Source organism: Artemia sp. Qi Xiang Cuo, chromosome 6 (genome assembly GCF_049724085.1).
Source record: "Artemia sp. Qi Xiang Cuo chromosome 6, ASM4972408v1, whole genome shotgun sequence".
Classification (NCBI taxonomy): domain Eukaryota; kingdom Metazoa; phylum Arthropoda; class Branchiopoda; order Anostraca; family Artemiidae; genus Artemia; species Artemia sp. Qi Xiang Cuo.
This window is the reverse complement of record NC_142799.1, coordinates 5,694,246-5,711,076: the sequence shown is the minus strand read 5'-3', so window position 1 is coordinate 5,711,076 and position 16,831 is coordinate 5,694,246. Positions and strand designations below refer to the sequence as shown.

Genomic DNA, 16,831 nt, shown 5'->3' with positions numbered 1-16,831 from the left:
GCAATCCGGATGAATGAAATACAAGGTGTTTTGCAACAGTTAAATTCAAACTTAATACAAACATCCCCCTCTTCAACACCCCGCTGTAGGGAAGTTCAGGGATGAACTGGACGTGGGTTGAACTGGACACCCTCAATTACTCAGAAACCCTTTGGTGAAAAATTCTACTATAATTTGTAAGAATACCATCTTACCTTCATATCTCAGGGACGAATTCCTAGTGTGGTTGATTGATCTTTTTAAAAGTTAAACAGAAAATACTGTTTTATATCGGTCATTTTTTTTCTGGCACCCTGTAAATTGTTGATCTAAGCTGTAACCATTATGCCAGAAATTTTTTTCGCTTGTTTCTCTAAATTGTTTTGTCATTCTAGAATCACTAAGGTTTGTGCTATCTGTCTTTTCTGTTATGCTCTTTATTTAGATGGATTTCTCAGTCGGATTGTGAAGAGAGGGGGATAATCCGGACATTTGTTTTTTCGAGTTGAACAGGACAGTGTCCGGTTCTATTCTACATGGGCAAGAGTAGATGATTATTTTATTTCTTTGCTTACGACCATGAATCTGAAATTTTAAATGATATTAATCTTGAATCTCAATTCATGAAATAGTTTCCATATTCAGTAAGTAAAGAAACAAGTTTTGAAAAGCGTCTGCTTGACCAATTCTAATGAGGTTGAGTTGTTCCCATCTAAAGTGACGGACCAACTTATTCAGGATCAGTTCAAATCGGGTAAGTTCAAATCAGGCATGTGCAGTAGCCTTGGACCTTGACAAAATTTGCCGGTCTCGTGCCAACGATAATATTTCTACTCCTGGACGATCAACTGACCCCAGTCCTGCTCCCAGGCTATCAACCACCAATCTGTCAGGTTAGTTTGCAAGAATAACCCAAGAAATGATTAGATCTTTCCCACTTATGGAAAATGTTCACGCAAGCTCTCGTTTGTGCCCCAAAACCGGCAGAACTAGGATACTCACTGACACTCCAGAAAAGGAAGAAATAAGGCAAAAAAGCATGGAAAGGGAGAGCGAAAACAACCTAAGGAGACGCCTATTAATCTGAGGAATCATCTTGACGATCATCTTGGTACATCTTGGTGAAGAAGATAAAAATGATGACCTGCCGTTCAGTTCATCTTCCTTGTCAGTAAGATATTACATCCTTGGCAAGCTCCAGCTTAAGAAGGTAACCCGCTGGTATGTTGGTTTAGTGCCGGAGAATGCAAATGGTGAAGCTAAGATTAGTTTCATGAGCAAGAAAAGCAAAAGGTTTGTTTTCCCTGAGGCAGAAGATGTTTCTCCAAAGTCTGCCAAAACTTATTTCCTGGGGAGGAACTAGCAGAGCGGCTCAAAGCTTTCGCAAGAGATTTGATTTTTCACAACACAATATGTTTTAATCAAGCAAGCTTATAGTTTTATAATTTTGTAGAACTTTATTCAAAATAAAAAAAAAAAAAAAAAAAAAAAACTGTTTTATGGACGAATCTACCGTTTGTACAGGACTGCGGGTAGATTTTTGACAATTTTGTTTAGCTTGTCCGGTTCAAGCCCCAGTGTTTCCGAACCAACCCCACTAGGCGGGTGTTGGTTTGGACACTTTAACCAAAATCATAAATGTAGATTTTGAGAAAATTCAAAGAACAAAAATCTGAAAAAAATCCCAAGCATTTCTTATTCTGATAGTTATCTGTATTCTGTCTTCTATTTTGTGTAAGTATTGGTTCGCTGTTCCCATGAGTTTATTTTTTATTTATTTATATGATTGCATTTTTTTTTCTTTCAATATATATGTAGTAAGTGAGTAAAATATTGAGTCCTGCCACAAACAGATCTCTATAGATATTCACGTGGTAGGTCTGTTTGATATGATTTTTTTGTGAATATTGGTATTTAATAAAAATAAATTTCTCAAAAACAAATCTGATAGAACATCAAATTTCGGGTTTTCATTCATACATAAATGAGATATTTGTGATTGGCGAATTTTGTCCAGTTCAACATCGAACATGCTATAATTAGACTTAATCCCAGTTCCTTAAGAGCAACTACTTAAACACAAAGGCTGTTGCATTACACTTAAAAAAGAAGTATTATTAAATACTTCAATTAATTTAAATACTTTAAACACTTTAAATACTTTAAATAATTTAAATACTCTAAACACTTTAGTGTAATGAATGAAGAATTGACGAGGGGATGGCCTCCAATGTATGGGACGATTTCTGATTGTGTTTTAAATTTCGCTCTTTACTTTCATTTACAGTAAATTGTTTCATATTTAATCTGTGAAAAAAAAACAACTCTTAATCAAGAACTAAAGCATAGTAGTAAAAGCACAGGATTTTTATTTGTTTTCCTACTTTCGAATTTACGAATATTTCTTTTGTCGGCTTTTTGTAGTTTATTTAAATGTCTCCTTTTCTTCTGTTTTTGTTTACTGTGGTTTGTTCAAATGTATTTTGATAACTATGGTTTCTGTAAATGCACTTGATTATTGTTAAATTCATTCCCATCTGGTTGTCGTCAGATTAACACCAAATTCTTAGTCGCAAGCTCAATGGCAATGAAGGTATATTTTTAGCAAAATAGTATTTGAAATCCACTAAAAGGACAAATATGGAAATTACATCCTTTACCTTGGTTCAATTAAAAAATTAGAATTATATGAATTTTAAGTTGTTCTTATCTCTCTTTACCCCCCTATACTCTCTTCTCTACTTTTTCGTGTTTTCTTGCTGATTTTTTATTGTTAACAAATGTTTTTAGGTTTGACTGAATTTTAATTTTATTAAGATTGATTTTGTATGTTTTTGATTTTTTTTTATTAATCCTTGTTGACAAATTCCCTCCCCCCTTTTAGTTTTTTTTTAATATTTTTGTACTGCTATTGTCTGTTTTTTTCTTCGTGAAAAGAAATGCCATTCTTACACATTTCCTTGTGAAAGACATTTAAAAATAAAACTTTACCTTCTCATTTTATTGTCACTATTTTGACACAAAGGAACATTCTTTGTGCTTAATTGAAAAATAAAGTACAGAGTTTTAACTGTTTTTTGGATAGTGGAAGGGCAAGGTACTGACTGTATTAGGTGTTCATTAGAACCAAAAATCAAAATTTACTACTAATATTTTAGATGATTTAATCTTAATTTTATTGGATTAAACTACCAAGTTAATTTATTTGATTAAATGTATAATTGATCAATTAAATTCATTGATGTATATTGAAAAATCAAATTAAGTAAAAATTTTATGTTTAAGCATTTAATAAAATCAAATTCATTAAACGTTTACATCAAATTATTCAACCGTTAAATCAAAACGAAATAAGTTATTTATTTAATGAAATTTCAGAAATTTTAAACTGAACAATATTTTAAATATTTTAAACTATTTTAACAAATTTTGTTGCAACAGTTTATTGTTTCATCAAAAGAAATATGCTGTGAAACTATAGAACTTATATTCTTTAAAACAAACAGTTTACATCAAAAAGATAAAAATTTTAAATATTTTAAACTATTTTAAAAAATTTTGTTTCAATAGTTCATTGTTTCATCAAAAGAAATATACTGTGAAACTAGAGAACTTAAATTCTTTAAAAGAAACATTTTACATCAAAAAGATAAAAAAAAAAAACAGGCTTACATCAACAAGACCTGGCATCATTTTGTCAAAATAGCCAAGTTCTACATTTGGTAAGAAATATTCATATGCAGCCAGAATTTCCTCTTCTGTTGCGTCTCTCCCATTTATCATACTGATTAGCACCGGAACAACTCCAGTCTTTAGAAATTCGTAGTCATCTGTTCTGTTCAAAGGCACAAGATTATCCTCCCAAACAACACCTGCAAATGTTTGATAGGTGAAAGCTCAATATTGTGTGAACTAAGAAGCCATGAACTAGTGGATATCGGCTATTATTTGTTCCTCATTTCTTCTCTTGGCTTTTAGATAATAAAGTTATTAATATTTATGTAATTAATTTAATCAAACAGAATTTAATTTGTCTATGTTTTTGTTAGCTAAAAAATAACAGAAATTCTGCAATTTGAAGATTGAATGTACAAATACAGATCGGAACGATTTATTTAATAATTAATGTTTTTTTATTAAAAAGATTTTTAAATGAATTTAATCAAAGAAGCTTAGATTCATCTATGTATTGCATTTGTGCCCAACTCTGCCCCAAACATGTTGCCATACTCTGCATCAGAAGTCACCCTTCCCTCTACAAGAAAATAAAGCGTGATAATAACAAAGGTCATAATAGCCATAAATATACATAAGACAGAAAACACCATGTACAAGAAGTGCAGTCCAAAACTAGGTAAAAATTGGGTAAAATACGAAAAGAAAATATGTACAAAGAGAAGAAAAAAGATAATAATTACAATAAAAACTATTATTATGTTGAAATAAATGCCGCCCCCTCTCAACCTTTCCAAATAAATGAGCCTCTACCTGATCCACATCAAATACATGACTATTTATATTAGGAATTATCTCTTCTAAATTAAACTAAAGAAATCTCTTTGACCAGAATACTGGGAAAATTCCTGGTGATACCAATTTCCAGCTTTTAAAATATTATTCAAATATTAGAACTTCTGTTTAAGGTCCAAAATGGCAATGGATCCAAAATGGTGATAAGCTTCCTTGGGCTATAAGCCTAAGGCTATAGGCTATATAGCCTAAGCTTCCTTAGGCTATAAGTTTCTTCTTCATCTTCTTGTTTGGATTATTATGGAAACGTTTTGCTTATAGATTAATCCATAAGCAAATAGATTGATTCAATAGATAAATCTACTGAAGTTTCCTTCATTGGGTTGTTAAATAAAAGAGCTAGGTCATTATCATTCGAGATTTAAGACTCAGATCGATTGTGTATGGACGATTTAGAAACGTGAATGCTACTAAAATAAAATAGAGCAAGAAAAAAGATAATATCTAATAATAATAATAATAAAGAGAATAATAAAGAGAAAGTCCTCGTTAATAAAACACATTAAAATTGAAGAATATTTTCATTGAATTTTGAATTAAAGCACTCCATGTATAAGCATGATTAAAGCTTTACAATTTTTGTAGCAGTTACAAGGAATTTGAGGTATTTTTATTTTGGTAGCCTATAGAGAACTTAGCATTTTCCAAGTATAATTTTGGTCTATTATGGATACCGTCTCTCAATCCACGCTGTCAAATATTACTTTTTTTATTTCGTTTTCGTTAGTACGTTTATTCTCTGTTGTTACATATATGGGCGTAGGGAAGGGGAGGCAGGGGTGGGCAGTTGCCCCCCCCCCTAGAACTTCAAATTTACGCTGGACATTAACGAGAACTTTTCGTATGTTGAAATTTTTTGTTGGATGTTACCTGGTAGATGGTTAAAAAATCTGAAAACAAACAGAAATTTCCAAATTTCCAAAATATTGTTTACGATATCAACATTTACGTTTTGATCTTCAATATTGATTTTCGGTCCAATATATAGATAGGAGACTGGCCCACGATTGGCTGATTTTGACTTGTTTAATTCTCTATGAGTTGATTCAAGCGATAAGAAGTTGCTCAGCATGCCAAAGCAAAAGTAACTCATTCGATACCATCCTTGAAAAGACAATTGGAAATACTCTGCCATTTGTCCACCTGGATGCCTCTCTATCCAAGTGGTCAAGAGTGCCAAACCTGGGCCACCGCAGCACTGGTTCGGGCGTCTCTGGCTTATGTTTGGCCACCGGACAAAAGAAAAAGAACCAGGGGAACAGTAAAGCTTGTTTTTAAGCTATAAAATTAAGAAAGAATATGGTCAGCATGAAAAACTAAAAAATTAATTTCATTAAAGTTTTAAAAAAAAACTAAAGAGCGTTAATTTCTATTTATACATTGACTGATCAAGACCACATGTAAGCCGCTCCGCTAATCTTGGTGTTCTACCTGTCAGTGGTGGCAGTTTAATTTCAACTTCTGTCTTTAAGACAATATCCATCTCGTCAGTTAGCAAAAAGTCTCTTGCTCCAGTCTCTTTCCTAAATTGGACCTTAAGTTCTTCAGTTGCTACTTTTTCAAATGTCTAGTTTCAAATGTCTTGTGGTCTGAACATGTGTTTATATATGCCTCGCTCCAGTGGTTAAAGAAAGCTCCTACACTGTGACGGTTGAAAGCAGTTTTACGTCATAGGCTTGTACTTTCTAGCGTTTTTACTGATAGAGTTTTAAGGCAATCCATAAAACCACGGTACCAATCTTTACCTGTAATTAAATAAAAAAACAAGTTTTTTTTAACTGAAAGTAAGGAGCGAAATTAAAACTTAAAACGAACAGAAATTATTCTGTATATGAAAGGGGCTGTCCCCTCCTCAATACCTTGCTATTTGCGCTAAATTTTTTTATTCTTTAACAAAAATATAGTTGTGAGAGAGTCTAACTTTAGAGTAAAGAGCGAGGCGTTGAGGAGAAGAAAGCCCATGTCTTACACGGACTATTTTATGTTCGTTTTAAGTTTTAATGTTGCTCCTTACTTTCAGTTTAGAAAAATAGTTGTTTTTTATTTAATTTCTGAACGTTTTTGAATTAACACAGGTTTTGATCTTGGCTCACAGTACATGAATAATTAAAACAAAAATTTCCTATTAATTTACTTTTATTTGGTTAAATGGCTTTCTCGAAACTTGTTTCATTTTATTTACGAGCGTTTATTTTAGTAATAAATATACGTAACTTACGAATTAACTTACTTAACGAACTTCTATATTCATCTATTTTTAATACATTTATTAGGGAGTTTGCCCCCTATTCAACACCCTAATCTTTAAGTTAAATTTCAAATGTCGTTCCAATTCTTAAAAAATGACCTCTTAATCACAAGGGCTGGTAATTAGAATAAAAAGCTCTAATGAAAGTACTAAAAAATATCTGGCTTAAAGAGTGAGGTATTGACTAGCGGGTGAACCCAATCATATATGTAATATTTTCTGTTCGTTTAAAGTTTTTATGTTGCTGTTGTTGCAGTTGAAAAACTTGTTTTTTTTATATTTCATTTCTGATCTTTTTTTAAATAATGCTGGAAAGTCCGGCGTCCCCTTCATAGCAATGTCCCTTCCCCCTTGAAAACTTCCTTCATGGAAAGATCCTCCCATATAACCCCCGACCCCCCCCTTTCCCCCACTACCAGGAAAAATCTCCCCTGAAAACGTCTGTACTGTATACATCCCAATAACCAATACTATATGTTAACATTGGGTAAAGTTCATAACTTTCAGCCCTCCTCCTGGGAACTTCGAGGGATTAAGCCATCCTAAAAGATATACTTATAATATTTTTGAACATTCTGAACAAAATGGCTCTCTACAAATTTTGATTGGATGACTTTGGGAAAAAATGACCGTGGGAGGCGACCTAGTTGCCCTCTATTTTTTTTGGTCACTTAAAATGAGCACTCGAACTTTTAATTTCCGTTCCAATGAGCCCTCCTACAATATTCTAGGACCACTGGGTCTATACGATCACCCCTGGGAAAAAAAACAAATAAACACGCATCCGTGATCTTTCTTCTGGCAAAAAAAATGAGCTTGGGAGGGGGCCTAGTTGCCCTCCATTTTCTTGGTCACTTAAAAAGGGCACTAGAACTTTTAATTTCCATTCCAATGAGCCCTCCCACAATATTCTAGGACCACTGGGTCTATACGATCACCCCTGGAAAAAAAAACAAATAAACCCGCATCCGTGATCTTTCTTCTGGCAAAAAAAATGAGCGTGGGAGGGGGCCTATTTGCCCTCCATTTTTTGGTCACTTAAAAAGGGCACTAGAACTTTTAATTTTCATTCAAATGAGCCCTCTCACAATATTCTAGGATCACTGGGTCTATACGATCACCCCTGGGGAAAAAAAACAAAAAACAAATAAACCCGCATCCGTGATTTTTCTTCTGGCAAAAAAAAATGAGCGTGGGAGGGGGCCTATTTGCACTCCATTTTTTTGGTCACTTAAAAAGGGCACTAGAACTTTTAACTTCCCTTCTAATGATCCCTTCCACAATATTCTAGGACCACTGGGTCTATACGATCACCCCTGGAAAAAAAAACAAACAAATAAACCCGCTTCCGTGATCTTTCTTCTGGCAAAAAAAAAATGAGCGTGGGAGGGGGCCTAGTTGCCCTCCATTTTTTTGGTCACTTAAAAAGGGCACTAGAAATTTTAATTTTCATTCCAATGAGCCCTCCCACAATATTCTAGGACCACTGGGTCTATACGATCACCCCTGGGAAAAAAAACAAAAAAACAAATAAACCCGCATCCGTGATCTTTCTTCTGGCAAAAAAATGAGCGTGGGAGGGGATCTAGTTGCCCTCCATTTTTTTAGTCACTTAAAAAGGGCACTAGAACTTTTAATTTCCATTCCAATGAGCCCTCTCACAATATTCTAGGACCACTGGGTCTATACGATCACCCCTGGAAAAAAAAACAAATAAACCCGCATCCGTGATTTTTCTTCTGGCAAAAAAAAATGAGCGTGGGAGGTGGACTATTTGCCCGCAATTTTTTTTGTCACTTAAAAAGAGCACTAGAACTTTTAATTTTCATTCCAATGAGCCCTCCCACAATATTCTGGGACCACTGGGTCTATACGATCACCCCTGGGAAAAAAAACAAATAAACACGCAGCCGTGATCTTTCTTCTGGCAAAAAATGCAAAATTCCACATTTTTGTAGATAGGAGCTTGAAACCTCTAAAGTAGGGTTCTCTGATACGCGGAATATGATGGTGTGATTTTTATTCAGGTTCTATAACTTTTAGGGGGTCTTTCCCCCTTTTTTCGAAAATCAGCCAAATTTTCTCAGGCACGTAACTTTTGATGGGTAGAATTAAACTTGATGAAACTTATATATTTGAAATCAGCATTAAAATCCAATTCTTTTGATGTATCTATTTGTATCAAAATACCGTTTTCTAGAGTTTCGGTTACCATTACCTAGAGTTTTAGTTTCGGTCATCCTAAAAGACATAGTTATTACATTTTTGACCATGCTGAACAAAATGGCTATCTCAAAATTTTGATCGGCTGACTTTGGGAAAAAAATGAGCGTGGGAGGGGGCCTAGTTGCCCTCCATTTTTTGGTCACTTAAAAAGGGCACTAGAACTTTTAATTTCCGTTCCAATGAGCCCTCTCACGATATTCTAGGACCTCTGGGTCGATACGATCACCCCTGGAAAAAAAAACATAACACGCATAAACACGCACCCGTGATCTTTCTCCTGGCAAAAAATGCAAAATTCCACATTTTTGTAGATAGGAGCTTGAAACCTCTACATCAGGGTTCTCTGATACGCTGAATATGATGGTATGGTTTTCATTAAGGTTATACAACATTTAGGGGGTCTTACCCATTTTTTTCGAAAATCAGCCAAATTTTCTCAGGCGCGTAACTTTTGATAGGTAAGATTAAACTTGATGAAACTTATATATTTGATATCAGCTTAAAAATCTAATTCTTTTGATGTATCTATTGGTATAAAAATTCCGTTTTTTATAGTTTCGGTTACCATTGAACCGGATCGCTCCTTACTTACAGTTTGTTACCACGAACTGTTTGATTCCACCACTGCCTTTGCAGATCCGTTATCCGGTACGTTTATACTCTTAATAGTGGCATAAGTGTATGCAAATTTACACGCTTCTATGGGAATACAGTCGAAAGCATATGAGCTATCATTTTCAAGTAAGTTTTTAGTCCTTTTTTCGTTTTCCTCTGTAAATATTTATCATGTGTTGTAACAGGCTGTAAGGAAACTTAGGTCCAGACTTTTTAGAGGGATTTCCAGCTTCTCAACGTTTTTTTATGTAGTCTTGCAGTGTTCCTCTAGGGACAGCCATGGCACTTCTAGAGAATCCAACTGACTTCTTGTAGAATAAGACAGAAAAAATTGCTGTTTTATTTTCTTCTGGATCGCAGCCACCTTTCTTTCTTTTCTCTTCTGTTTTACTTTTAAGCATTTTATCTTGAATGAAAATTAACAGGAAAAAATTGAACTTCAGTCCACCTACTGTTCTGACAGGATTAAACAACGCCAGAATTGACACAGTTTTGGGTTTTAAGTTTGCTTTCAACATTTCAATAATGCTGTTTACACAGCCTTTACAAGCATAGCCCACTTTTGGACACCTTGGTACGGCATGTGGAATTTACCCCAGGTATTGTTGCCGAACATGGGAGTTTGCTATCCCGCAGGATTAAAAAATACTAACAGCAAACTGGTGAAGCTGGCATGTCTTGGAACCTGCCAAAAACAGGCAAATAATAAGAGAATACAATGTGAGTTTACAACACGAGTTTTCTAGTATTCGTAATTAGGCGTAGGCTTTCAGACAAAATTGAACAAAATTCCAGAGTTAATCACCTTAAAACCTGATCCAATCTGATATTTTTGATAAAAGTATTAATTAAGGTCAGAATTTTAAAAACATACACTGCCATCTGTCAGAGCTTTTATAATCCACCAGAAGCCCCATAGGTTCTTATATTGAAACTGTTTGCTTTGGCTAAACGTGGGCCAGTCTCCCCAATACCAATTTTGATATTTAATTTTGCCCAACTGTAAACTTTTGAATTGAATTCTTAGAAGAAGCTGTTATCTAACCAAAATGTGATTTGTGTCAAATCGCTTTTGTGGTGCTTATGTTTTCTGGAAATTGGAAGTAGGATAGTGGGTCTCTTAAGTTATACTGTTGCAGGAAAAGTAGAACATGGAAAATGTTAAAGGCCGAGTTTTAGTGAAATATGAAATGACTAGTTTCTAAAGACCTATATTCAAAGGACCTCGGGAAGTATTATTAAGACCCCTCCCCCATCCATCACAAAAGCGGCTGCCCCCCTCTACACAAGATGCTGCCTGCGCCCATGGTCACATATAGGCTATTCTCTCTTGCCAGTAGACAAAAAGACATTTATTTTCAGGTCGTCATGACACATCTGCATCACGCAATCTGAAAGCAGTTTCTAGTCATATCGAATCTTCTGATTACGATAATTCCTGAGACTAGGTACCGTCAAGGGTGCCTGACCCTTAAGAATTAATTGAAAGATTAGAATTAACCGGCGTTCGTGAATGTGGTCATTTTTGAAACTGTTGATACAGCAAAAAAAGAAAGGATTGTTTTAGCAGAGAAAATAGGATTGGATGGAGTAGGTAATTATCTAAGAGGCAATTTTAGTGCTTTCTTGAAGATTAAGGTTCAAACCATAGAAAACTACTTGAAAACTACCCAAACGGCAAAACGTACTTTTACCAACCCTGCAGATGAACTAGAAGCAGTTTAAAAAGTTCTGCTGAATATTGGTAAAAAAATACAGGGTCAACGACCGACACGGTAAAAAAAATACTTCAGAATGAACTCCTCCAGCATTCCCCAGCATTATTTGAACCCTAATCTGACAGATTCAGATTAAGAACAGGAAAAAATTCTTATCTGATAAACTTAATAGAAGCATTGTCTTGCCTAGATTTTTGGGCTTGCTCTTTGCCAGTTTTGATGTTGATTCAAAGTTTTCACTTATTATGAACTTTATGCCACTCTTAAGTTAAGATTTTCGGTCAGCTCCTAGAAAATCTATGCCATCTGCATGTGGTTTCTGCCCAGTAGGATGGAATTTATGGAATCAGGGACCCAACTAACTCACCAGTGTGCCTAAAACACAGTACTGGTTTCCATAGACGAAGGGGGGGGGGGCAAAGTTTGAAGATCAGTAAGACATACAATGAAAGCATCAAACTCGGTGATTCCTGGCAGTGAATTCTCCGAAGTTCTTTAGCCAAAGCTGACTCAGTGGATTTTATTTATGAGTCTTGGAGCAATTTTGTCATTACAAGTAGGAACTTCAATATAATGTTAGCAAGAGGTTTCCCTGATCGTCAACGTGTTGGGATATTGCCTAGAAAAGGATACATGGAGTCTTTATCTGTCGTTAGTCTTGAGCTTGGAAGCACATAGGAAGAAGCAGACATTCGTACTGCAGTCCATGTTGCTTTCAGCTCTAGAAATCGAAGTTCTTCTGTAATTGTTTGGGCCAATGACACTGATATTCTGGTGATAATTTTGCAACACTCTTTTACGCTGATAGCTACGGAAGGGTATAAAAAGAAGGAACTATTCTTCTAATTTCCTAACCGAATTTTCCCTGTGAATGAGCTGGCTTTTCCTCTTCTAAGGGACTGTGTTGACAGTATTGGACTTCTCTACTACCTTAGTGGAACTGGCACGACGAGTTTTATATATTCTGTGGGTAAGAAGAAATTCTTTAAAGCAGCTTGGAAATATAATATTATTATTGAAATGGCGGAATTGGTGAGAAAAGTCAAGTTTGACCTCGTAAATATATCGAATTACGTAGAGGAAGCGATAGAGGTGGCAAGAAAAGCAACTATAGCAGCCTATATAAAGAATCCTACTGACTTTTAACTCTCTGAACAACTTATGAGTGCACTTATTCCATAAGAAAAAATCGTTGAAAAACCTTCCGCCCACTGAAACAGCTTTTAATACCACATCCTTAGAGTTGTATATCATTGGAGAATCATTTTACAGGCTACGAATAGTGAACCAATAGTTTAGAGACCCTAAGTTTTGGATGGGTATTTAGTGACACCTTTGGGGTTATTCCTTCGACAAATACATTGTTACTGAGACCAACTTCTGTAAGCCGTATCGCAGTTCATTGCAAATGTTAACACATTAGCATTGAAAATTGTTTCTTCTTGGGAATCTGCAAGTGTGATTTGCTTTGTGTTTGTGCTGGGAAATGTGACCTTTCTGAAAGCAACGATGAGAGGATGATCTACCGATAAGTTTAAAAATATTGCTCCAATCGCCTTCAAATGGCTCAATAAACTGATAGACAATTTGAATTATTCTTACTCTATGCCTATCTATCTTAGTTCTTCCCAAGGATGGTTAATAGACTATCTATCAACAAGTGGAATGAATCATTCTTATACAATTCTGAAAAGTTATGCCAGCTTTCCCTTTTACAAAGACTATCTGTCTTGGGTTTATTCTAACTACCCGTGACTTGGGTCTCAAGTTTTCTACGAATTGATCAAATTCAAGCTTCATGAAGCAGCTGAAATCTGAAATCAAAGATATCATAGCATATCACAGAGCAAGAGAAAATATGCCAGTGACCTTCAAGTATGCCAATTCGCTTGTTTGCAAATCACCAATGATGTACAACTCAATAGCATTCCTAATTACCTGCACAGATGAGCCACAAAATGACCTGTGTACACTTAGGATGTGATTGAAGAGGAGGATAGATTTATTGTTGACTTGGCCCAAGACCTGTTATTTCAAATAGGCATTTTGACTTTCTACTCAATTTTATTTTTACTCCTGACCAGGACTGTTCCTGTTCATTTGTTGCTTATAAATAATTGAATATTATAACGATTATAAACGGTTACTCAATAAACTAATTTTAACAATTTATTAACTAATCAAATAAAAATAACATTCAATCGATAACAGTATTTTTTTTTACACTAAGTTGATTGCGTTTTTGCTCAGTTAGGTTTAACTTCAGCTAAAAGGACCAAAATGTAATTGGCTGTAAGTGAAACTCCCTAGATAGTACTATGCAATATTTTAGGTCATTTTTAAGGGTCAAGAGCCCTTTGAAGGTACCTATTCTCGGATACAATCGTAATCAGCGGGTTCGATATAACTAGAAACGGCTCTCAGATTGCGTGAAACAGATGTGCCATGGACGTGTCACATTTTTAGGTCTTGGCACCTGGACTATTTTTATAATTTTGTAATTATCATTTATCATTTTATAATTATTTTTATTCATTTGAATCACTTTATTTTATTATTTAAATTTTTTTAATATGTACTTCCCAAAGACAATCACCGCCATCTCGATTTTGCAAAAAAATTTTCACTTTCAGATACTACTTAGTTCCTGCATTTTTTCAAAAGGATTAATTTTTTTTTGCCTAAAAAGAGGTTTTAAGGATACGCTGATTCAGATTTAAAGTTAATACTGACTAATCAAGACTGGATATGTAAAAATTCAATGAAATATGACCTATACTAGCATCTGACTAAGAGATCATGTACTTTCAAAAACGTGTACACTAGACACTAGGTGGCATGAGCAAGATATGAGAGATGTGGGGTACGTGCTGTTAGAACAGGTGCGACACAAATGTACTAGGTGTGGCAGAATAAATGATAAGCTGGGATATGGTTATGAAACAGCAGACACCAAATGCTCACCAAACAGCCCCGCACATCTGAAAGAGCAATCTTTACCTCTTAGGTATCAAGTCTCTTATTTGACTATTTAACATGGGAAATTGGGAAGGTCATGTTTCCTGCTGTTTTTCCTGTTTTGTTTTTTTCGCGTCGTGGTGGTGTATTTCAGTGACATTGGTCACTAGAATGTTGAATCCAAGCTACTTAGCAGCAAAATAAACACTTCTTTAAATATAAATTACGGATATTGGGAATATACCTCAAAGTAAGAACATGAGTGAATTTTTTCACTTTCGGAAAAGGAGAAAAAAATAATGGTAAAGTCGGGATGTCCTTTTTTGAAAATATAGTGATTTTGGTCAAACGCCAAAAAAGGAACACACCACTGGCTTCAATTCAAGGAAACGTAAGGGAAAGGGCAAAATTAATTTTCTCTCTTTTTTTAAAGAAAATTTCAAAAAATATACGAGGGGTGTTCAATATAGTGGAGTTGAAGAAAATACAAAAAAGGGTAGTATTCAAAACCTAGGACTGGAATTACCCCCTCCCGTGCCTCTCTAATTGGTACACCTGGAAGAAATTAATTTTGGAAAAATATGGTTAATTCTGGTTAATAACTGGAAAGAAATAGTGAAACAGATCATGATCATAGAGCTGTAGCTGGGAAAGTACTGACACGTCGAAAAAACATGAAATTGTATAAAAATCGTAAATTAACAAAAGGATGTTAAAAGTAAGAAGCAAAGACATACCGATTGACCCAACCATATTTAAAAGGGACGCGCCTAGAATCAAGCATCTGAGTAACTTCATCATCCCTAGACCTACACTTGGAGTGATCTCTCAGGTGAGATTTTCTCCAGATACATCTCTGTTGACTTCTTTAAATGAAGGCACAACAGAAATAACCGTGGAGTGAAACAAGGGGAAAGAGCAGCTGCATTTCAGATACTCTGAAGTGTCTGATGTAGGGAAATTTGGTATGGGAAAGACCTACTGTTTTACCATCGCCATAGAATGCATCGAATTATGCATCAATGCATGACTCACATTGTGCAACACTTACAGCACATGATCAAATCAGCCTTAGCACACAAAATGTCATAAGAGTATTTTGATAACTGCATTTACAACTGCTGTTTCTTATACATATTTCTTTTTAGCTCTTTTTAAAGAATAAATAGTTTGTAAACAAAACTTAATTAGTCGAAAATCATACCCTACCTTTGTAAATGTCATTACAATTAATTCTGTTTGATGCTTCAATTAATATTTATGTATTTAAAAACGTGCGTTATATAACGTATGCTCACGCTATTCTATTGAGTTAGTATAAGTTTAGGTAAATTCTGTTTAAAGACTTTCTACACTTCCTAAACTTTCAACTTTCAACCCTTTCTATTGACAAATAAAAATATGCTTGGTTAGAAACTATTGGTATTAGTTATCATTTATTTTTAATATTTATTACCAACAATTTTGGGCATGCAAAAAATTTCAAAAAAAGCTGCCAAACAAGAGTCCGAAGGATAAATTTATGGCTCTCACCCATAAAGATAACCACCCAATCTCTATTGTGAAAAGTTTTAAAATTATCCCTTCCAATAAGGAGTGCGAGAAACAACAAGGCATGCGAAAATTGTTGTCAAGATGGTATTCGAAGAAAAGCCCAAGTTGGCAAACGCAGCCCGATGAAAGTTAAAGTAACGAGCAGTAAGGAACATTTTCCCATGACTTTGTTATTGCCTTTAAAAATTTTATTTACAATCCGTCTTTTTGACGCTTGGTATTGGAAAATTTAGCCTTACTGAGAACAAAAGAGCCTTCATGCTTATTGGCTCCAAACATCACTGGTACATCATTGATATAATTTCCAGATGCTAGCAGTTCAGACGGGTGTGCCGTAATCAGAGGCTCATAAATTCCTCCTGGACTTTGAACCACTGCAGATGCTCCTCCAAAACCAATTTTATCGTTTAATCTGTCTTCATTCTAAACAAATAAATAATTTCGTTAATAAATAGTTTTCAAAATTATAATTCACTGAATTATAATTAATGATTATTAATTGCAAATTCGATAACCAATTATAAATTTGAAAAAATTTGTGGATCTATACAGTGTAAATACAGTCCAAGGAACTGATCGCTCAAAACTGGCGAAACATCAACGTCCTCTAAGGGGCTACAGAACGGTCGTCCCGGTCTTTCTGTTTTACTACTTGACTTAGGCGTCTTCATCCCAACCAATCAGATCATTTTGACGTTTGAATCCTTCCAGGTGCTACCAAATCATAAGGGCTTGCTAAAACCAGACGTTCGAATACCTCTTGGCTCTTGAACGGCTGCAGATGATCCTCTAAAACCAGTTTTGCTATTCAATATGTCCCTAGTCTAAACAAAAGGATAAATATTGTATAATTAACTTTGGAATATTCAAGTCTATAAAGTATAAAAAGTGCTGATAACAATGATTGGTCAAATCAGACGAGGCATTAACCATGTGGGTGAAGGATATTGTTCTCGGTTTTTCCGTTTTACTGTTTGCCAGAATTGTTTTAATTTTTTACTGC

General features: G+C 34.8%; 1 protein-coding gene across 1 annotated transcript in view; it reads right to left on the bottom strand.

The window, feature by feature from the left end:
* The window catches only part of LOC148950810 (juvenile hormone esterase-like), a 27,806-nt gene extending 11,562 nt beyond the window's left edge, over positions 1-16,244 (bottom strand). Inside the window, exons 1-2 of the mRNA XM_089090017.1 lie at positions 16,068-16,244; positions 3,652-3,851 (exon numbers count right to left, since the gene is read on the bottom strand). Coding sequence (XP_088946143.1) covers positions 3,652-3,851; positions 16,068-16,107 — 240 coding nt within the window. The 5' untranslated portion in view covers positions 16,108-16,244. The remainder of the gene's footprint in view (positions 1-3,651; positions 3,852-16,067) is intronic.
* Between the last annotated feature and the right edge of the window lie 587 nt (positions 16,245-16,831).